This window comes from Salvelinus namaycush, chromosome 2, assembly GCF_016432855.1.
Source record: "Salvelinus namaycush isolate Seneca chromosome 2, SaNama_1.0, whole genome shotgun sequence".
Classification (NCBI taxonomy): Eukaryota; Metazoa; Chordata; class Actinopteri; order Salmoniformes; family Salmonidae; genus Salvelinus; species Salvelinus namaycush.
In genome coordinates this window covers 15,402,347-15,422,724 of record NC_052308.1, presented here as the reverse complement: position 1 = coordinate 15,422,724, position 20,378 = coordinate 15,402,347, and the positions used below count along the sequence as shown (strand labels likewise).

General features: G+C 44.1%; 1 protein-coding gene across 1 annotated transcript in view; it reads left to right on the top strand.

The window, feature by feature from the left end:
- Positions 1–20,378, top strand: part of megf6b (multiple EGF-like-domains 6b) — a 109,793-nt gene that overhangs the window by 67,538 nt on the left and 21,877 nt on the right. The window contains exons 5-7 of the mRNA XM_038964148.1: positions 10,234–10,356; positions 18,554–18,676; positions 20,086–20,211. Of these exons, the coding sequence (XP_038820076.1) occupies positions 10,234–10,356; positions 18,554–18,676; positions 20,086–20,211 (372 nt within the window). The remainder of the gene's footprint in view (positions 1–10,233; positions 10,357–18,553; positions 18,677–20,085; positions 20,212–20,378) is intronic.

The window sequence follows — 20,378 nt, the reverse complement described above, 5'->3', positions numbered from 1 at the left end:
CTTGGTCTAAAGTGGAGGAGTCCTACCCTCACATCACACCCATTGGCTGTGCTGCTCATGCATAGAATCTGCTCGTCAAGGACATCATTGCACTGAAAACAATGGAGAGCCAAGGAATTGGTTAGGTATGTGAAGGGTAATCAAGTTAGAGCAGCAATCTACCTAACCAAACAAAGTGAGAAGAATAAGAGCACCACATTGAGGCAGCCCAGCAACACCTGTTGGGGTGGTGATGTCATCATGTTTGACAGTCTCCTGCAGGGGAAGGAGTCTCTCCAAGAAATGGCCATATCACATTCTGCCGATCAAGAGGATACTCTTGGATGATGTATTTTGGGAGATAGTGGTAAGCCTGAAACTCCTGAAACCTATAGCAGTAGCCATTGCACGGATTGAAGGAGACAATGCCATCCTGTCTGATGTTCAGACTCTGCTTGCAGATGTAAGAGAAGAAATCCGTACTGCCCGGCCCAGTTCACTGTTGCTCCAAGCAGAGGAAACTGCAGTTCTGAAATACATCAAAAGCGTGAAGAGTTCTGCCTGAAGCCCATACACGCAGCAGCAGCATACATGTTGGACCCCAAGTATGCTGGCAACAGCATCCTGTCTGGTGCAAAGATCAACAAGGCCTATGGTGTCATCACTACCTTGTCTCGCCACCTTGGCCTGGATGAGGGCAAGGTTCTTGGCAGTCTGGCAAAATACACTTCCAAGCAAGGGCTTTGGGATGGAGATGCAATATGGCAGTCGTGCCAACGTATGCCAACGAGCCATCCTCATAAAGGTTGGAAAGTGACAGTGAAGATGAGGCCTCAGTTTGATGTTCAATAGGTGGACATTGAGGAGGTCCAGGGAGAAGACATGGAAGCCTGAGTGGAAGACAACCAAATCTTTAGTTTCTAGACTTAAGCTTTAGTTTCTAGACTATCATTTTACAGATGTATGTTGAAAATGTTTTTGGAGGATGCTATGGATCATTGGTGATCATTCAATATTTCCTTTTGATGTTCAGTGAAAACATCCAATGTAAACTAATTTAATTAAAGTTCAATTCGTAACTAAAATAGTTTATTTTATTTCTGTTGGAAAGATTATGTCTACTTATGATAATCTAAAAGGTTTACGTTTCTGTCTCCATATGATATGGTAAATATATCCAATGCAAGAAACATCTACATTTAAATGGTAGTAATATTAATTCCCATATATTTCCGATAAATCCCATATATTCCCGTTAATTCCCATATTTTCCCGTTAATTCCCACGGAAAGTTTCCCCCTCTGAATATTCACCAAAATGTGCAATCTTAGTGATGAGCTTTGTGGGCACAATGGTGTTGAACGCTGAGCTGTAGTCAATGAACAGCATTCTCACATAGGTGTTCCTTTTGTTCAGGTGTGAAAGGGCAGTGTGGAGTGCGATTGAGATTGCATCAGAGGTATGCGAATTGGAATGGGTCTAGGGTTTCTGGCATGATGGTGTTGATGTGAGCCATGACCAGCCTTTCAAAGCACTTCATGGCTACCGACGTGAGTGCTACGGGACAGTAATAATTTAGGCAGGTTACCTTCACTATCTTGGGCACAGGGACTATGGTGGTCTGTTTGAAACATGTAGGTATTACAGCCAGGGAGAGGTTGAAAATGTCAGTGAAGACACTTGCCAGTAGGTCCCCGCATTCTTTGAGTACACGTCCTGGTAATCCGTCTGGCCCCGTGGCTTTGTGAATGTTGACCTGTTTAAAGGTCTTGCTCACATCGGCTACGGAGAGCATGATCACACAGTCGTCCAGAACAGCTGGTGCACTCATGCATGCTTCATTATTGCTTGCCTCAAAGCGAGCATAAAATACATTTAGCTCAACTGGTAGTTTTGCGTCACTGGGCAGCTCACGGCTGGGATTCCCTTTGTAGTCCGTAATAGTTTTCAAGCCTTGCCACATCCGACGAGCATCAGAGACGGTGTAGTAGGAGTCAATCTTAGTCCTGTATTGACGCTTTACCTGTTTAATGGTTCGTCTGAGGGTATAGTTATGGTCATACCTAACATGATCTAACAACATGTATTTCTAATCCACCTTGTTCAAATACTTGACCTAGTCCAGGGATAACTCTCCAATCTCCTCAAGTCATCATCCGTTTTAATATCCTGCCTCTCAGACCTATCCTTTTTGAGGCCTATGAGCTGGTGTCCCAGGCTTCACCTTAGCTTGTCCCCTGGTGAATGCAGCTCTGGCAGACAAGGAGGGGACCCCAGTCAGGCAGATGAAAGCAGCATGTTTTTAGATCTGGACCATAAGAGGAAACAGACCAGGGCTATCTGTGGCTTCCTCTTGATCAATGTTCTAATGTTCCGGGCAGTGACCAAGATATGATCAGGCTGCAGTACGGTGCTGTGTTAGTGTTAGACCCCTACAGTCCTACTCAGACATTAACCCAGGCCCCACGGGAACAGTGGCGGTAGTCCTTATCACAGGAGGTCACACAATACAGCCCAATGTAACCCAGTTCTTACATGTGGCAGAGTTCATAACAAATCACTTTTGAATGTAGCTATTAGTTAAAGAGTGTTTGTTTTCTGTTCTTTTTTACTATTTGTTTAGGAACAGAATGTCCACTCCTGGGAAATACACAATTTAGATTTGTCTGATGTGTTGTTGTTTTTTCACTTTAGTAGTAATTGACAAAGCAGCATATAATGTGAGTCCTGGCTTGTGGCTGTATATATGTATAATGTATAGATATCCTGCTGAGTTGAACACATTGAAGGGGCAGACGTTCAGTGATATGATATATTACTGGGGGCTGCTGTGTGTGTCTGGGTGAGTGCCAGCAGTCGTTAGCTGGCAGTAAGAATAAATGGGCCATGAGTATATGGAGGACAGACTCACTGAAGGTCCAGTTGGTGGCCTGTTAAAATGTTATATGGTATGGACCATAGGATGGACAGTTCACTGAGGCCTTCTCACTGTGTAGGGATAGCTCTGATCAGAACCAGCTAAATAGACAGCTAGAGCAGAGAACACAGGCCTTTGTGTATGTGTATGTGTGTGTGTACGTGTGGACATACACACATTCATGTGCTCCTGTGCATCAGAACCAGAGGTTTATTGATACCCTTCTGGACAGTGGGCTGGTCTTCTGAGCATTCAGAACCCTCTGACTAAACAGGCTGGATGTTTTGAGACTGGGGTTAACTATTGGGTATTGGTGTCCAGATTTCATGTCACGCTACACCTATACACAGATATCCATCACGTGTAATTATAGCTGTGTATTTTTCCCTGCCTGCCTGCCTGCTTGGTGAGTCAGTTTGACCCTGAGCTCCAGCCCTGTAGGCATCCAGCCTCTAACTCTGACCTGGAGCATGGGCAAGCTTGGCTAGGCCTTTGGGCCCTCAGACAGCCTGCTTAGTTTTACAGAACGTAGAGATACAGTGATTGTAGTAGAAGTAGCTGTGGTTCATCAGTAATACAACTATGAGTAGTGGTTATAGGAGCAGATTCAGGGTCAAATTATGTTGGCTCAGTGTTCATGATATGTACAATGAACCGTTTCAATTACCTCCTGAGCGAAAAGAGTAATAAAGCAAATGCAGCCCTTTCCTTTACATTGGCAGCTTGTCCTACAGTAATATAATAGAGTGAGGCTATGTGTGACTGGTGGCTCTGACTCTATGGAGGCCCACACAGTGTCAGGGACTGGATGGAAGGATATTGACATTTTACTTGATGAACAGAGTTTACTGCAACTCACACCAACATCAGAGTAACTAATCTGGAGAAATGATAAATACTTTACCCCCATGACAGATATCAGGGGTATAGAAAAAGTAGCTAGAGTCTTCAACTTAACTCTTGAAATTAAAAGGTCAGAAAATGTGCAGGACAGTAGTCCATTGCGTTTGAGTTTTCTTATACCAGATACGGATGAAGGGGCAATGTAGATGTAATGTGGGTTCAATGTGGATTGAGGTTACCTGTACCAGTACTGGAGACAAGCATCCCACTGCTGTCGCCTGGAGTCAGGTGAGGGTGTAGCCTGTGCACCAATCACCAGGCGAGAGGTCACTGGGTTAATCATCGTGGGAACCTGTTTTGACACCGAGGGAGTCTTTATCATTGTTCTTGGTGATGAATAGTAATAATCCATGTCTCGGCGTAGGGTTACAAACTCTCCCAGACACATCTTGGCTTCTCCCTTCTCTCATTTTTCTTTCCCAATTAGGATATATCTTTCATTTTTGTTTAGCATACTCTAGTTAGTATCTATTATGGGCCTGGCTGTTTATTTCTATCCAGTACTGGTAGCATTTCCCCTCTCCATTCTGTCTTCATTGTGAGGACAGGAAAGCTTGTGACCTTGTGGGACTTGATCCATGGCAATTCAGCATTCCTTCCCATTGAGCAGAATGACACATGAGCGGGACTCTGACCCAGCATGAAACCTGGGAGCCACTCAGGTGTGTGTCCTCAGGGGGAGGATGCAGCCCCCCACTCTTCCTGACCCCGTAGAAACTGACATGAAAACAGCCAGGACTTCCCCAGGGCCCCGGAGTCAGGTCCTTGATCTGCAGGTCACGTTCAGGTCACGTTCTGTTCACAGGCAGGAGACAGGAATGTGTTATTCCCCTGGAATTGTACTCTGAGTGGAAAATCATCCTCACCGTATATGCTTTGTAGAACATTTCATTAAACTACAGAAGAGGCATTTGTTTTGATATTTGGTGAATGGGGAATATAAAGCCCAGTGTTTTGGCATTGTAACGTCCTGACCAGAGACCAGAGATTCTAGACGGAGAAGGACCCTGGGCAGAGCCAGAGGAGTGTCGCCGCCCCAAAGCGGAGCTGGAGGCATCAAAAGCGGAGAGGCGGCATTATGAGGCGCTTGCAAGGCAGAGTGGCTGGAAACCCGAGAGGCTCACCCAAAAATTTCTTGGGGGGGGCTAAAGGGGAGTGTGGCGAAGCCGGGTTGGATACCTGAGCCAACTCCCCGGGCTTACCGTGGAGTGAGAGGGCGTCGTACTGGTCAGACACCGTGTTATGCGGTAAAGCGCACGGTGTCCCCAGTACGCGTGCTTAGCCCAGTGCGGGCTATTCCACCTTGCCGCACTGGTAGGGCTAGGTTGGGCATCGAGCCGGGTGCCATGAAGCCGGCCCAACATATCTGGCCTCCAGTACGTCTCCTCGGGCCGGCGTACATGGCACCAGCCTTACAGGTGGTGTCCCCGGTTCGCCTGCATAGCCCAGTGCGGGCTATTCCACCTCGCCGCACTGGCAGGGCTACGGGGACCATTCAACCTGGTAAGGTTGGAGAGGCTCGGTGCTCAAGAGCGCGTGTCCTCCTTCACGGTCCGGTATATCCGGCGCCACCTTCCCGCCCCAGCCCAGTACCACCAGTGCCTACACCACGCACCAGGCTTCCAGTGCATCTCCAGAGCCCTGTTCCTCCTCCCCGCACTCGCCCTGAGGTGCGTGCCCTCAGCCCGGTACCTCCAGTTCCGGCACCACGCATCAGGCCTATAGTGCGTCTCAGCCGGCCAGAGTCTGCCGTCTGCCCAGCGGCGCCTGAACTGCCCGTCTGCCCAACGTCGTCTGAACTGTCCGTCTGCCCAACGCCGTCAGAGCTGGCCGTCTGCCAAGCGCCATCGGAGCCATCCGTCTCCCCAGCGCCATCTGAGCCATCCGTCTCCCCAGCGCCATCTGAGCCATCCGTCTCCCCAGTGCCATCTGAGCCATCCGTCTCCCCAGCGCCATCTGAGCCATCCGTCTCCCCAGCGCCATCTGAGCCATCCGTCTCCCCAGCGCCGTCTGAGCCATCCGTCTGTCCCGAGCCGTTAGAGCCGCCCGTCTGTCCCGAGCCGTCAGAGCCGTTCGTCAGTCAGGAGCCGCTAGAGCCATTCGTCAGTCAGGATCTGCCAGGGCCGCCAACCAGACAGGATCTGCCAGAGCCGCCAACCAGACAGGATCTGCCAGAGCCGCCAACCAGACAGGATCTGCCGGAGCCGTCAGTCAGCCATGAGCGTCCAGAGCCGTCAGCCAGTCATGAGCTGCCCTACAGTCATGAGCTGCCCTACGGTCATGAGCTGCCCTACGGTCATGAGCTGCCCTACGGTCATGAGCTGCCCTACGGTCATGAGCTGCCCTACGGTCATGAGCTGCCCTACAGTCATGAGCTGCCCTACAGTCATGAGCTGCCCTACAGTCATGAGCTGCCTTACAGTCATGAGCTGCCCTACAGTCATGAGCTGCCCTACAGTCATGAGCTACCTCCAAAATTATGTGGGGTCCTTGGGGAGGATTCTTAGGCTAAGGTCGTGGGCAAGGGTCGCCACTCAAAGGACGCTAAGGAGGGGGACAAAGACAGTGGTGGAGTGGTGTCCTCGTCCACCGCCGGAGCCGCCACCGCGGACAGATGCCCACCCAGACCCTCCTCTTGAGTTGTAGGGGTGCGTTCGGAGTCCGCACCTCAGGAGGGGGGTACTGTAACGTCCTGACCAGAGTTATTATGTGTTTTGCTTGTTTAGTGTTGGTCAGGACGTGAGCTGGGTGGGAATTCTATGTTGTGTGTCTAGTTTGTCTGTTTCTATGTCCAGCCTAATATGGTTCTCAATCAGAGGCAGATGGTAATCGTTGTCCCTGATTGAGAATCATATATAGGAGGCTTGTTTGGTGTTGGGATTTTGTGGGTGTTTGTTTCCTGTCTCTGTGGTTGTCTGCACCAGATAGGTCTGTCTCGGTTTTTGCACATTTTGTTATTTTGTATGTTGTTTGTAGTGTTTCACTTGTTCTTTTATTAAACATGTTGAACACTAGCCGCGCTGCACTTTGGTCCTCTCCTTCACCTATGGAAGAAAGCCGTTACAGGCATTTACATGTCCAGACGTTGTAAACTAGGAGAGAAATACCAGGTCTGTAATTGGCTGGTTAGTGCTGGCGGTGGCTGAATGCACTAAAAGGAACTAATAGGAAAACAACTAACCACCATTTCCTCTGGCAGTCCCAGAATCGCTCCATGACTCTCCTGTTTATGGACATAGAGTGGGCTATGAAATTATTAGTAGTGCCAAGCAAATACCCTCCTCCTCCTCCCCCTTTCTCTCTCATCACCCACTCATCCGTTCTTTCACAGCACTGTAGCATTCCTTCAATGGTATGAAGAATGAAAAGCAGTCCTGTGATGTTGAAGACAGTTATATTACTTTACAGTCATCAATACCCTGATTGTACTGTATTTGTATGACCTTTGGAGGTTCACTTTTCCAGCTACAGATACATTGGGTTTCTGTCAGCACTTGATCAGGATCTGAGTCTGTGTGTATACAGTGAAGTGGAGAGAGAATACATGTGGTCAGTTGAATGACAGCTCTGGCAGGATGTGTAAGGGATATAAATGAGATGGGAACATGGTTGCTTTTTAAGGACGCATTGCATTGCCATTATGTGATTGGCAGACTATCTGGTTGTCTGGTTTCTATTGGCTGAATTTCTGAGTTTCTCTCATCTGACCAGTGTGCTTTATTCATGTGCTGATGAAGGCGCTGGCAGGGGTTTTATGGTTACCAAGATGGTGTCTTGAAAGCGTGTGGTTACATTCAAACTATGACATATATTTGAAACACATCTCAGAGAGTTGAGTTGCATGAAAACTCACAATAAGGTTGGTAAGTCAAACTAGACATATTAGGCTAATATCATAAATAATTGTTTTAACAAATCTGATGTGCCACATTGGATTACAGAGAGAGTCAGTTTTCTTACATTGGAGATTGAACATGTTGCCTAAAAATGGAAACTGGCCTGATAAGTGTTGTCATGACTTTCCGTAAGCTTTGAAGCAGCTCTTCCAAACCTCACAAACCAGACCCAAACTCATCCCTGGAAGACATTGGAGTTAAACTCTATCTGACATTAAATGAAAGAGAAAGCTTTTTATTTATTTTTTATTTTTACTTATGTGGTTGAGGGAAGTTAGTTAATCACTGGCTCTACCAAGTGACTAGCTGGTGTCCTGGCAGTTCTTGCATGTCCCGTTAGGGGGAAAACATAATGATGGATGCTGTGTGTAATTTTCCAATTTAGTTAACTTCTACCGATTCAGAAACCCGGATCCGGGAGCACCCCCCACCCCCCCACCAGTAAAAAAGCTGAATAGCATAGCTAGCATAGCGTCACAAGTAAATACTAGCATCTAAATATCATTCAATCACAAGTCCAAGATACCAGATGAAAGATCCACTTCTTGTGAATCCAGCAATCATTTCTGATTTGTAAAATGTTTTACAGGGAAGACACTATGTAAATCTATTAGCTAACCACGTTAGCAAAAGACACCATTTTTCTTTGTCCACCATTTTTTCTCTCCACCAGTAGCTATCACCAATTCGGCCAAATAAAGATATTGATAGCCACTAACCAAGAAAAAACCTCATCAGATGACAGTCTGATAACATATTTATTGTATAGGATAGGTTTTGTTAGAAAAATGTGCATATTTCAGGTAGAAATCATAGTTTACAATTGCACCCACCATCACAACTCGACTAGAATAAATACAGAGAGCAACGTGTATTACCAATTTACTCATCATAAAACATTTCTTAAAAATATACAGCGCACAGCAATGGAAAGACACAGATCTTGTGAATTCAGACAATATTTCAGATTTTCTAAGTGTTTTACAGCGAAAACACAATAAATCGTTATATTAGCATACCACATGTGCAAACGTTACCCGAGCATTGATTCAAGGCAAAAAGAGCGATAGCGTTATCATCACCAAAATGTATTAATTTTTTCACTAACCTTCTCAGAATTCTTCCGATGACACTCCTGTAACATCATATTACAACATACATATAGAGTTTGTTCGAAAATGTGCATATTTAGCCACAAAAAAACGTGGTTATACAATGAGAATAGTAGCAAAACTGGCCTGAAAATGTCGGGCGCCATATTGGACAGTTATCTAGTCTAATGAATAAATATTCATAAACTTGACTAAAAAATACAGGGTGGACAGCTATTGAAAGACAAATTAGTTCTTAATGCAATCGCTGAATTACATTTTTTAAATTATCCTTACTGTGCAATACCGGGTGCGCCAAAGCGAAGCTACCCCAAAGAAAATGGCGGAATATGCGTTTAACATTTTTCTACAGAACAACGATTTATCATCATAAATAGTTCCTACTATGAGCTGATCTTCCATCAGAATCTTGGGCAATGTATCCTTTCTCCGGTCCAATCGTCTTTTGGTCGAAAGATGTCCTCTTGTCCCGTCGAAATGGCCACTAACGTTCGGCATGTACTAGAAAAGTGCCCAGCTCTTGGAGGTGCGTCACAAAGAAATGCCAGAAAATCGCACTAAACGGATATAAATTGCTATAAAACGGTTTAAATTAACTACCTTATGATGTTTTTAACACCTATAACGAGTAAAAACATGACCGGCGATATATTACTGGCTAAACCAAAGCTTGGAAAGAGGCCAGTCCGACGTCCATCGTGCGTCGAGCGCATTGAAGAAAAGAAAGGTCCTTCCGCCTTTCTGTCTTTTATAAAGTCCCTGATTGCGCAATCGACTCCATTCAAATTGTCACCACTTACTGACATCTAGAGGAAGGCGTAGGCAGTGTTTGTAGCCCCATAGGATTCACAGGGACTTAAAAACTGAACTGGGAACAGGGACCAAGATTTCTGAAATCTCACTCCCTGGCAGGAAAAGTGCTGTAGAATGAGTTCTGTTCCACTCAGAGACATAATTCCAACGGTTATAGAAACTAGAGAGTGTTTTCTATCCAATAATAATAATAATATGCATATTGTACGAGCAAGAATTGAGTACTAGGCAGTTTAATCTGGAGACCAATTTATGCTAAGTCGAAACAGCACCCCCTATATTCGCAAGAAGTTAAACAAAAGGATACACTTAACCCATCAGATATTTTCTAATTTAGTTAAACAAAAGGATACACTTAACCCATCAGATATTTTCTAATGTCAAGGATAACAACAAACACTGCTTTCATTTCTTGTAGGTTATTTCTCACTCTTCAATCTTATTTCCTCAGCAATCATGATGCTAATGAATTCATGGTTATTTGTCATGACTGTGGCTCTGTCATTTAGAAGCACTGTGTCTCCTACAGTATTGTACTCTATTGATAATTCTGTAACATTGGTACCATTAAGTATGCTACTGTGTGACTGATCAGTCTGTCTGTCCCTGTCAGATGTTAATGAGTGTGAGGAGACTAACGGAGGCTGTGAGGCTCTGTGCTGCAACACCATCGGCAGCTTCTACTGCAGTTGTCCCTCTGGTCAGCAGCTGAAGGACGACGGCAAGACCTGCCAAGGTAAGTCCTCCTCACCTCCTCTACCACCATCACTACCACCACTACTAATACCACCATTACCACCATCACTACCACTACCACCACCACCACCCCATCACCTCCAGTACCACCATCACCACTACTAACATCATCACCACTACCAATACTAACACCACCACTACCACCATAACCGCTACTACCACTATAACCACCACTACCGCCATCACCTCCAGTACCACCATCACCACAACTACCATCATCACCACCCCATAACTACCATCATCACCACCACTACCACCATACCATCACCTCCAGTACCACCATCACCACTACTACCACCATCCCCACCACTATCACCATCCCCACCACTACCACCATCACCTCCAGAACCACCATCACCACCACTACCACCATCACTACCACCATCACCTCCAGTACCACCATCACCACTACTATCATCATCACCACCACTACCACCATCACCTCCAGTACCACCATCACCACCACTACCACCATCACCACCACTACCACCATCACTTCCACGACCACCATCACCTCCAGTACCACCATCACCACTACTATAATCAATACCATCGACACCACTACCAGCATCACCACCACCACCACTACCAGCATCACCACCACCACTACTACTATCACCATCACCACTCCCACCACCATCACTACCACTACCACCATCACCACTACTACTATCACCACCACTACCTCCACCATCACTACCACAACCATCACTACCATAACCACTACCATCACCACTACCACCATCCCCACCACTACTACCACCACCATCACTACCACCACCATCACTACCACTACCACCACTACCACTACCACCATCAACACCACTGCCTCCAAAGGAAAGAAAGCGAATACTGCTTGAACCCAAGTCTAATAGACAAATAAGCCACACAGATCTAAAATTCCACTTACTCAAGGATCTTTGTTTTTGCTCAGCTTGATGTTTTCCATTGGAGAATGTCTGTAATTCGTTGAATACATGGCAGTGATAAGTTCAATATGTAGCTATCCCCAGCCCTGAGGAGAAGCCTGATTGGAATGCTGTGCAGCGTGAATGCTAACTGAAGGAGCCAATAATGATACACTTTTTGAAAAAACTTGTGCTATCTAGAACCTAAAAGGGTTATTTGGCTGTCCCCATAGGATAATCCTTTGAAGAACAATTTTTGGTTCCACGTGGGACCCTTTCCACAGAGGGCTCTACATGGAACCAAAAACAGTTCATCTATGGGGACTGCTGAATAACCTTTTTTTTTTTTGAAGACTTTATGTTGTGGTTATTAAGACTGCTAATAGGCATGTTATCACAGCTGGGGGTAATACCACTCTCTATGGACATCTGCTCTGATGTCTAATGGACAAAAACATATCAGCTCATTAATAAGTTCAGAATATTTACTGAACTTAAAAACCTAAAAAGTCTGCTTTCAGTGCCTGTGTGGACAGCACTGTAATGGATGTAGGAAGATACAGTATGTGTATGGTATGTCTAACAGCATAGGGATGGTGAGTGCATTCCTACTGTATGACTGACAGTCTCTGTAGATGGTGCTGAGCTGTCTGAATAGGCCTGCCATCTCAACTAAAAACCCAGAAGTAATACCTGAACTTTTGAGGATAACAGCACTAAGACTTTTTCTAAAATGTTTTATGAGATTGGAGAACACATTAGGAAGGATCTTAGACCAGTCCTCCATACAGCGTCTTTCCAGATCCTTGATATCCTTCGTTTCACTTATGGACTGCCCTCTTCAAAACAAACCACAGGTTTTCAATGGGGTTCAAGTTTGGAGACTGAGATGGCCATTGGCAAATTATGATTTTGTGGCCAATTAACCATTTATTTGTGTATTTGATGTGCGCTTGGGGATATTGTCTTGATGGAAGATCCACTTGCGGCCAAGTTTCAGCCTCTTGGCAGAGGCAACCAGGTTTTTGGCAAAAATGTCCTGGTACTGGGTAAAGTTCATGACGCTGTTGACTTTAACAAGGGCCCCAGGACCAGTGGAAGCAAAAATGTAGCCCAATAACATCAAAGATACACCACCATGTTTTACTGTAAGTAGTTTTTTTTCTCTTCTACTTATACATTCTCATTTAGACCCCAAACCCACCACTGGTGTGCTAAAGAGCTCTATTTTCATGTTATCCAACAAATGTAAACACCAGGATTTGCTAAATGACATTTGCACTTGGATTGGAACCGGTGCTATGGTCAGATGACATGAAAATAGAGCTCTTTGGCAACGCACACAAGTGGTGGGATTGGGGTCTAAATGAGAATGTATAAGTAGAAAATAACCCCATACCAGCTTCAGAGTTCTTTATATGAGCCATTTTTGTACAAATCGTGACAATCGTTTTTGACCACGTTCATGCATTATTTTTCAACCCAATGAAGACCTGTCATGGTTCAGCCTCCACTGTTTAAATGTATGTGTTGGCAAGGGATGAGAGACTGCACTGAGCTCCTGAGTAGATGGGGTCACTGCAAGATTCATTCTTTTCTCTGATGTTTGGTTTCGAAATATAAAATTGTACCCTTGGCACTTATCAGATCTGGCTATATTGTACTTTGGCAGTTATTTCTTAGATTTCTATATCAAAAGAAAAGTTGAACTATTTTATAATAAATCTTATTTTCACATTCCTTCTAGTACCTGCATGCCATATCCTATAAATCAATCACATTTTTTACATACATCAGCCTTTGAAGTATCAGGAAAAGCATTGCCAACTATAGTCCTAAATCACTATCATTTTAAATATTGGCTTTTTAACACTCTAATCACTGTAATTTCTGTCAAATACGATATCATTCCAATGGTACATTATAGTAGCATGTGTGATCATAGGCTTGAGCATATGGGCTACTTTGAGGAGAGTGTGGAGGAGAGGAGGAGGAGGAGGGGGGGAGTGCCTTAAATGGTCAGGACATGGGAGACAGACATGGTGGAGGAGGCAGGCAGATAGAGAGAGAGAGGGAGAGACTAAAAAGAGAGAGATATAGAGGGGGGAGAAATCAGAGGGAGCAAGAAGTTGTTCTGCCTTTACACAAGATGTGACTGAAATGAAAAATCAAAACAGGGTTTAGATCTTTTGTATATTCATGTCTTGTTTTAACATATCTCAAACAGTATTGTAGTTGTCATTTTGTAAATTGCATGTGGGCTTATGTTAGCATTTTTTTTTGCCATAAATACATTTTTTCTATCTGTGAGAATATATAGTAGGCTAGTTCTTGGACATGGCATTGTCAGGATGGTTGATGCTCCTCGTGGGGTGTTTTGGGGCTCATATATATCCAGTCTTGGGTGCTAACAATCTGTACCACCGCTATCATAGAAGGATTTGCTATATGCCTGACTGCTTCCATGGATATAATGGCTACAATGGGTACAACATGGGATATCATGGGCCAGGTGAGTGCTACAATACACTCCACACTTCTGTTGTTATGTTTACCCTTGCATGGGCAATACTGCCTATAAATGATATCTCAGTGGGTTTATGTCATATATGGCAAAGCCTGTTACACTATTGTTGGTTTTGAGTAATTTTAACTGAATGAAAATAAACCTTATGATTAAGAGGTCATCTGGGTCAAGCTTTCCCCTATATAATATTTTCATCCAGATCATTAGACCAAGCCTGAACAACTCTTCCCATCATTTTCAGTTGGATGACAGGTGTACTATTGTGCACTCTACTAGGATCATGTTTTATGTTCTGTCAGCAATGCAGAGGAAGTCTCAGTGTTATCAGTCTACTCCTACTATGGAGATGGACTGGTGCCCTTGTGTGTAGCCCGGCACTGCCCACATAACTCCAGGAGAAGTGGAGGCTTCCACTTATCAGTGGAGAGACATGAAATATGCATGTAGAAACCCACGTTTAGTAATGCTAACATAAATATGACATGACTCCAGTTGTAAACTTAACAGGTCTTGTCACTATAAAAATGACTAAACACTTTGTTTGAGAGTTACTTCAGTGCAGCTCTGGAAGATGGTCAAACTCTGGTTTATGTGAATGGGTCCAATATCTTACATGCAGTACATCGTCCTATATCTGGCTGCATGAGTCAGGTGCATCCTAATTTGTATTCAAACTACACAACTGAGAATCAGCTAGAAATCCATGTCGATTTCATGCTTGGAGAAATACCAAAGCTAAACTATTTTTCCATGAATAGTGAAAACTGGCCTAATGGCTACTGGCCTTATGGCTGCTGTAAGCCTGTGGCTGCTGGGGCTTTGGGACCATGCTCTGTGGAATCATGTTCTAGACATGGAAACCAACCTAGAGGGCTTTTACAGTATGCCATGGTCCACAGGGAAACAGCACCACATCTTTGGAGTGATTTCATTAAAAATCAAACAGAAACATGCTGCATGGACAGAAAAGAGAGCACCCATCTGCCTGCCAGCTTTCCTGGATGGAACTGAGCTGACGTTTGGCAGCAGTTTGGAGTTAAATTGGTATAATGTGTAGAGGATGTACTCTGTCCCAAAACACCATCTTAAAAGATGCCTCCAATGGGAGTGGATGGGTTCATCTATAGACAGAACTAAAGATGAGGAATACTGGTGGTGTAGGATGTACAGTACAGTAAGGACTGAAATGGTTGCATGCTTCTCTAACCCACTGCACAGTGCACACTATGGCTTGGCTAAGTGTTTCTGATTATACAGTATTTAAATCTGTTCTGTTGGGGTTACAAGCAGCAAGGCCAAAAATAAATATTCATAAAATCTCCCCCTCCATTGTGTAGGTATTGTAACCCCCAGGGGAGGGCTTCTGTTCCCTCCCAGAGTCCACTGTGATACATTTTGTTCTGGATGTGGTCACAGGCTGTTAGTGTCTATCAGGCTGCTTTCATGTCAGACAGACATCGCTGGGGTGCCGTGTAATGACGGCAATGGAGCTCAGCAGTGCCAGTCCAGATCCCACATAGCGTGCTACCAGGGCTCTGGGAGGGGAGGGGGTTCTCTGGGCTCTCTCCTTCTGGTACTGTGCCTCTGGATCTCATTTACCCCTCCATGGCTCCAAGTGCATGACAAGAGAAAGATTGATCATGTTAGGCACAGTTAAGTCACCACTGAAAAAGGGGATGTGCCAGCATGACAGTGTAATGACATTAGCACACAATGACTACATTATTGTTCCAATTGAGGAGTCTATTATTGTTATGAGGGTTTTTATGTGTGATGAATGTTCATTATTGCTGAATATTACAAAGGAGAAATAGATCATGAAAAATGTGGGATTTGCCTTCAGTAACTCGAGTAGTGCATAACACATGACTTCACAATTGAATATTGTTCCCAATGCAAAGCACAACACAATGACATAATTAAGTGATAATGCCCTCGAAGCCGGTGTTTGGAGGATATATTGGCACGGGTGTTTTTAGGCCCAAGACAAAGTCGAGGCCCAGCAAACCGTGCTGATATATCCTCCAAACACGGGCTTCCAGGGCATTATCACTTTTATACAATGGGTTACCAACATATTAAAATAATGATTTATATATTTTAATTGAAAAAAATATTTTGATTAATGTATTCATATTATTTTTATTTGATTAATTTATTCATCCTTCCACAAGATATAGTCCTGACACAAATCTAGTGTTGCTACCCACGCTGGCTGGTTGTTCGTTCTATCGGTTCGGTTGCCAGAGTTGCGACTCAGTCATTAAGTCTTTTTTTTCTGTGTCTATGGATGGTACCCAGTCGTTCGTTCTAAATGTTCTATTGCCATACTGGCTGGCAACGTTCTTGTCCCTTTTTTGTTAGCTAGCCAACTACGGCTAACTTACAGTCACGTCAAACAGTGCAGCCAGAATAACAACAAAGTAGCTGCTTTTGCATTTGTTTGAGCTGTTTTCTGGTTACATTTATTTGGATACATCAATAGAATACACCTGGCATAGAAAATGTCCTCTGTTGTTCAGAGGAGCTAGCCAACAACACAGCTAACACAATCACCTCAGACTGAAGCTGGGAAGACGGCAAACTAGCTGCACTTCGTTTCGTTTGACCTGTTTTCTTTTGACATTTCTTTGTGTATATCCATAACAATTATGCTGACTCATGAATTCGACTGGCTGAGAAAAGCTGCCTACCTGTCTGTTTCATCCCGACACCTTCATTTCTTTGGGACAGCTGGAAACCAAATTTCAATTTTTATTTTATTTTACCTTTATTTAACTAGGCAAGTCAGTTAAGAACAAATTCTTATTTACAATGACGGCCTACACCAGCCAAACCTGAACGATGCTGGGCCAATTGTGCACCTCCCCATGGGACTCCCAATCACAAGTGATACAGCCTGGATTCGAACCAGGGTGTCTGTAGTGACACCTCAAGCACTGAGAAGCAGTGAAGCAGCACTCAGGAGCCTACAATGTTTCAAATGTCAGAGATACAGACTGCAAGGTTTATACAAATCTTCGCTATTTAAAACCAATTGCAAGTCTAAAAGAAATGGAAGATAATGTCTAGATGCTTTTTATAGTGGATATAAAGTTTAGAAATTGTCTGGCTGGGCTGATGAGACAGTGGATTGTGCAGTCAGATGGAACCGAGTAGATAGGCATTTCAACGTCATAACTTTAGCCAGTGGTAACTTGTGGAATAGACACCGGCTGGAATTATTATTATTATTACTATTATTATATTTATATATTTTTAACCTTTATTTAACTAGGCAAGTCAGTTAAGATCAAATTCTTATTTTCAATGACAGCCTAGGAAACAGTGGGTTAAATGCCTTGTTCAGGGGCAGAATGACAGATTTTTACCTTGTCAGCTCGGGGATTCGATCCAGCAACCCCAGTGCAGTTTTAACCAATCAGCATCCAGGATTAGACCCACCCATTGTATAATAAGAACTAAACAATGGGAAGAGGATAATATTATAGAAACTTGTCTACTAAGTCTTCCCTATCTTTCCTCTTGTTTAAAAAACACATTTTTTCACAGAGGTTAAGCTGAATTCTTGAAATAGTTTCTTCTTGAAGATAAATTCTCTGTGAGTGGACTTACTGAACTCCTCTGAGCGGCACATAACTCACTCTGCCTTAGTTATTTAAACTGGCCACAACCATCAGTCATTTTATGGTGTGTTACTTATTGTACAGACAGTCAGATTGGCCGGAAACTGTTCACATCATAGTGATTCACAAGCCTAATGTAAGGACTGTACGAAACTTCCGACATACTGAATGTTACCAGTCAAAAGAGAACGGTTCACCTCTGATCTCACTGGTGGTCAGTTATGGCTGGCGTACGATTATTTGTTAACCCCTTGCATGAGCTATAAACTGGAAATTAGTTGTTAACATTTTGAAATTACATTGCAGAAAGGACAAGTAGTATTTTATTCCCCTGTTTAGTCTCCCTGATAAAGAACATCTGTCTTAATTTGTTTATAATCTCAGTGTTTGGTGGAATGTCTATGTTTTGTGTACTTCGATTTGGGTTCCCAAATGCTCCTGTGACATGTCCCTGAGACTGATAGAGAGAGTACAGGAATTTTAATTTGGATTTAACTGTTCAGTAGTTGTTACCACATGGAGGATTTGTTTGTTTGGGCACTAGGGCACTGGCGGAGTACTTGTACCCTCATCCATCTTACTCCTTCCTCTTGGAGGGTGACAGGTAACCTTGCGGTTAAGCTTATTGGGCCAGTAACCGAAAGGTCGCTGGTTTGAATCCCCGAGCTGACTAGGGGAAAAATCTGCCGATGTGCCCTTGAGCAAGGCACTTAACTAGGGCTGGGACGATACCAGTATTGCAAAAATGTTTCCATGTCAAAAATAAAACACGAACAAGGGCTGTTTCCCTGAAGAAGTTAAATCCGTTTTGTGTTATATTTCCTTGCCATGATACTAACGAGTATCGAGATACTGGTATCGTACCGGCCCTAGACTTAACCCTAAATGCTCTTGTAAGTCGCTCTGGATAAGAGAGTCTGTAAAATGCCAAATGAAAAATGTAGGAGCGTATCTTTCTCCTAAAGCTGAGTCTAAATTCCTGTCTCAGCACATGGAAGCTTTCTGGAGCTGATTCTTCAGTGGTACCTTTCTGATAATGAGACAACCTTTAGGACAATTGCTATAAATTCCCTTCCTCACTCTGTGTGTGTGTGTGTGTGGTGCATGGCCCTGCAGATATTGATGAGTGCCAGGTCTATAACGGGGGCTGCCAGCACAGATGCGTGAACACCAGGGGCTCCTATCACTGTGAATGCAACACAGGCTCTCGACTCCATGTTGATGCACGCACCTGCATCGGTGAGTAACAACAGCACCCAGTGGACAATTAACCTGATAACCCTATGTTATACAACATCATCATGATATACAAACCACAAACATATTGTGTCATTCTAGTCAGTGGAAGCTTTTGGAAAACCCAGGGCCAGGTAGGAGTTAGTATAGGCCTGAGGAACTACATTATAGAAAGGTCTGAGTTTAGTTGAAAAGCCAATACTTCTCTACATTTCCTTCTGTCAGTGTGGTATTTAAAGTCTTAGGCAATCTCATAGAGGCCGCTGGCCTAACTCCGTGTGAGATCCACTTACTCTCCAGCTCTCTTGCCTGTGTGTTTACGTTGTACCTGTAACTTGTCTCTATCATCGCCGAGATGCACGACTCAGCGTACAGCCCCAAGGCTTTTAAAAACAGCTGTTAGCACATGAGTATAAACTCAATCTCAATGCACACAGCAAGGAATGTACACAGGGCGCCTTCTCTGACATTGAGAATGGAAATGTATGCTGCTTTTCTTGGCTTTGGCACAATGTATAGGATATGAGTATAGGAATGAAACAGGATAGATAGGGGGACCCTAGTGTCACTGAGTTATGTGATGGCTGCAGTCATCATCCACAGTGGATGATGACTGATTGCACTAATAATCACAATGCACATGTGAACTGTCTCAGGGGTGATGCTTATCTGTGAGTCTGCATATCTTTCTCCTGACAGAGGTCTGGGAACTGTGCTCTAACACTGGATGGGATGGATACTGTACATCCCTCTCTTGAGAGAGAGCGAGAGAGAGAGAGATGCATACCAATAGGAAAGGAACACCAGATGTCTTCCCATATCAATTCAACATATCAGTCATTTTTTCATATCCAGTTCATGGCTTTCCAGGAGAGGTCCACCTAATCAAGCAGATGGATGCATACTGTGTCCAGCCAGTGTAGTTGATGGAGGGATCTAAGAGTTTCAGATGGTGGATAGGCTCTAGTCTGTCCCTCACTTTAACAAAACACCATGAAACAACACCTGCTGTTAAAACCTCTACTTAATGTTCTCCCAGAGAACCAGGTCAAGCAGAGACATGCTATGGCTGCATGGGAGACAAAGAGACGTAGAAAGCAGAGATCAGTCAGTGAGCTGGCTCTGGCTTCAACTCATCATCTCAGAGTTTCCTTCACCACTGAGGACCTTCCTTCCGCTGTCTGTGTGATTATTGGCCCTTCAGGCCTGTTGATGGCTCTTTACTGGGTCAAAGTAGAACAAACCACTGAGGTGTTTAGCACAGTGTTTGTGTTGGTAGCACTTCTGAGCTTGCAGCCTTTCAGAAAGAGCAAAGGATGCAGAGTAAAGGGTAGAAGGGTTACTGTGAAAATGCAATGGTTCTCCTCCCACAATATAACAAAAATGTATTGTATCTGTCTGTCTGTGTCCAGCTGTCCAATCATGTGGCATCAGTAATGGAGGATGTGAGCATTTCTGTGTACAGCAGTCCCCTACTGCCTTCCGCTGCCGCTGTAGAGCCAACTACGTGCTTGCTGACGATGGAAAGCACTGCAAATGTGAGTGTACCCATCCTCTGGTCTTTCTACACTACTATGCACCCAGCAGCACTCACATACTCACTCACAGATGAATAATCTATCCGAGCACTTGCCAATTACTGAAATTCCCTCCATGTGAAAATAACATTTCAACCAATTAAATACAAATAAGAAATAAGCTCCCA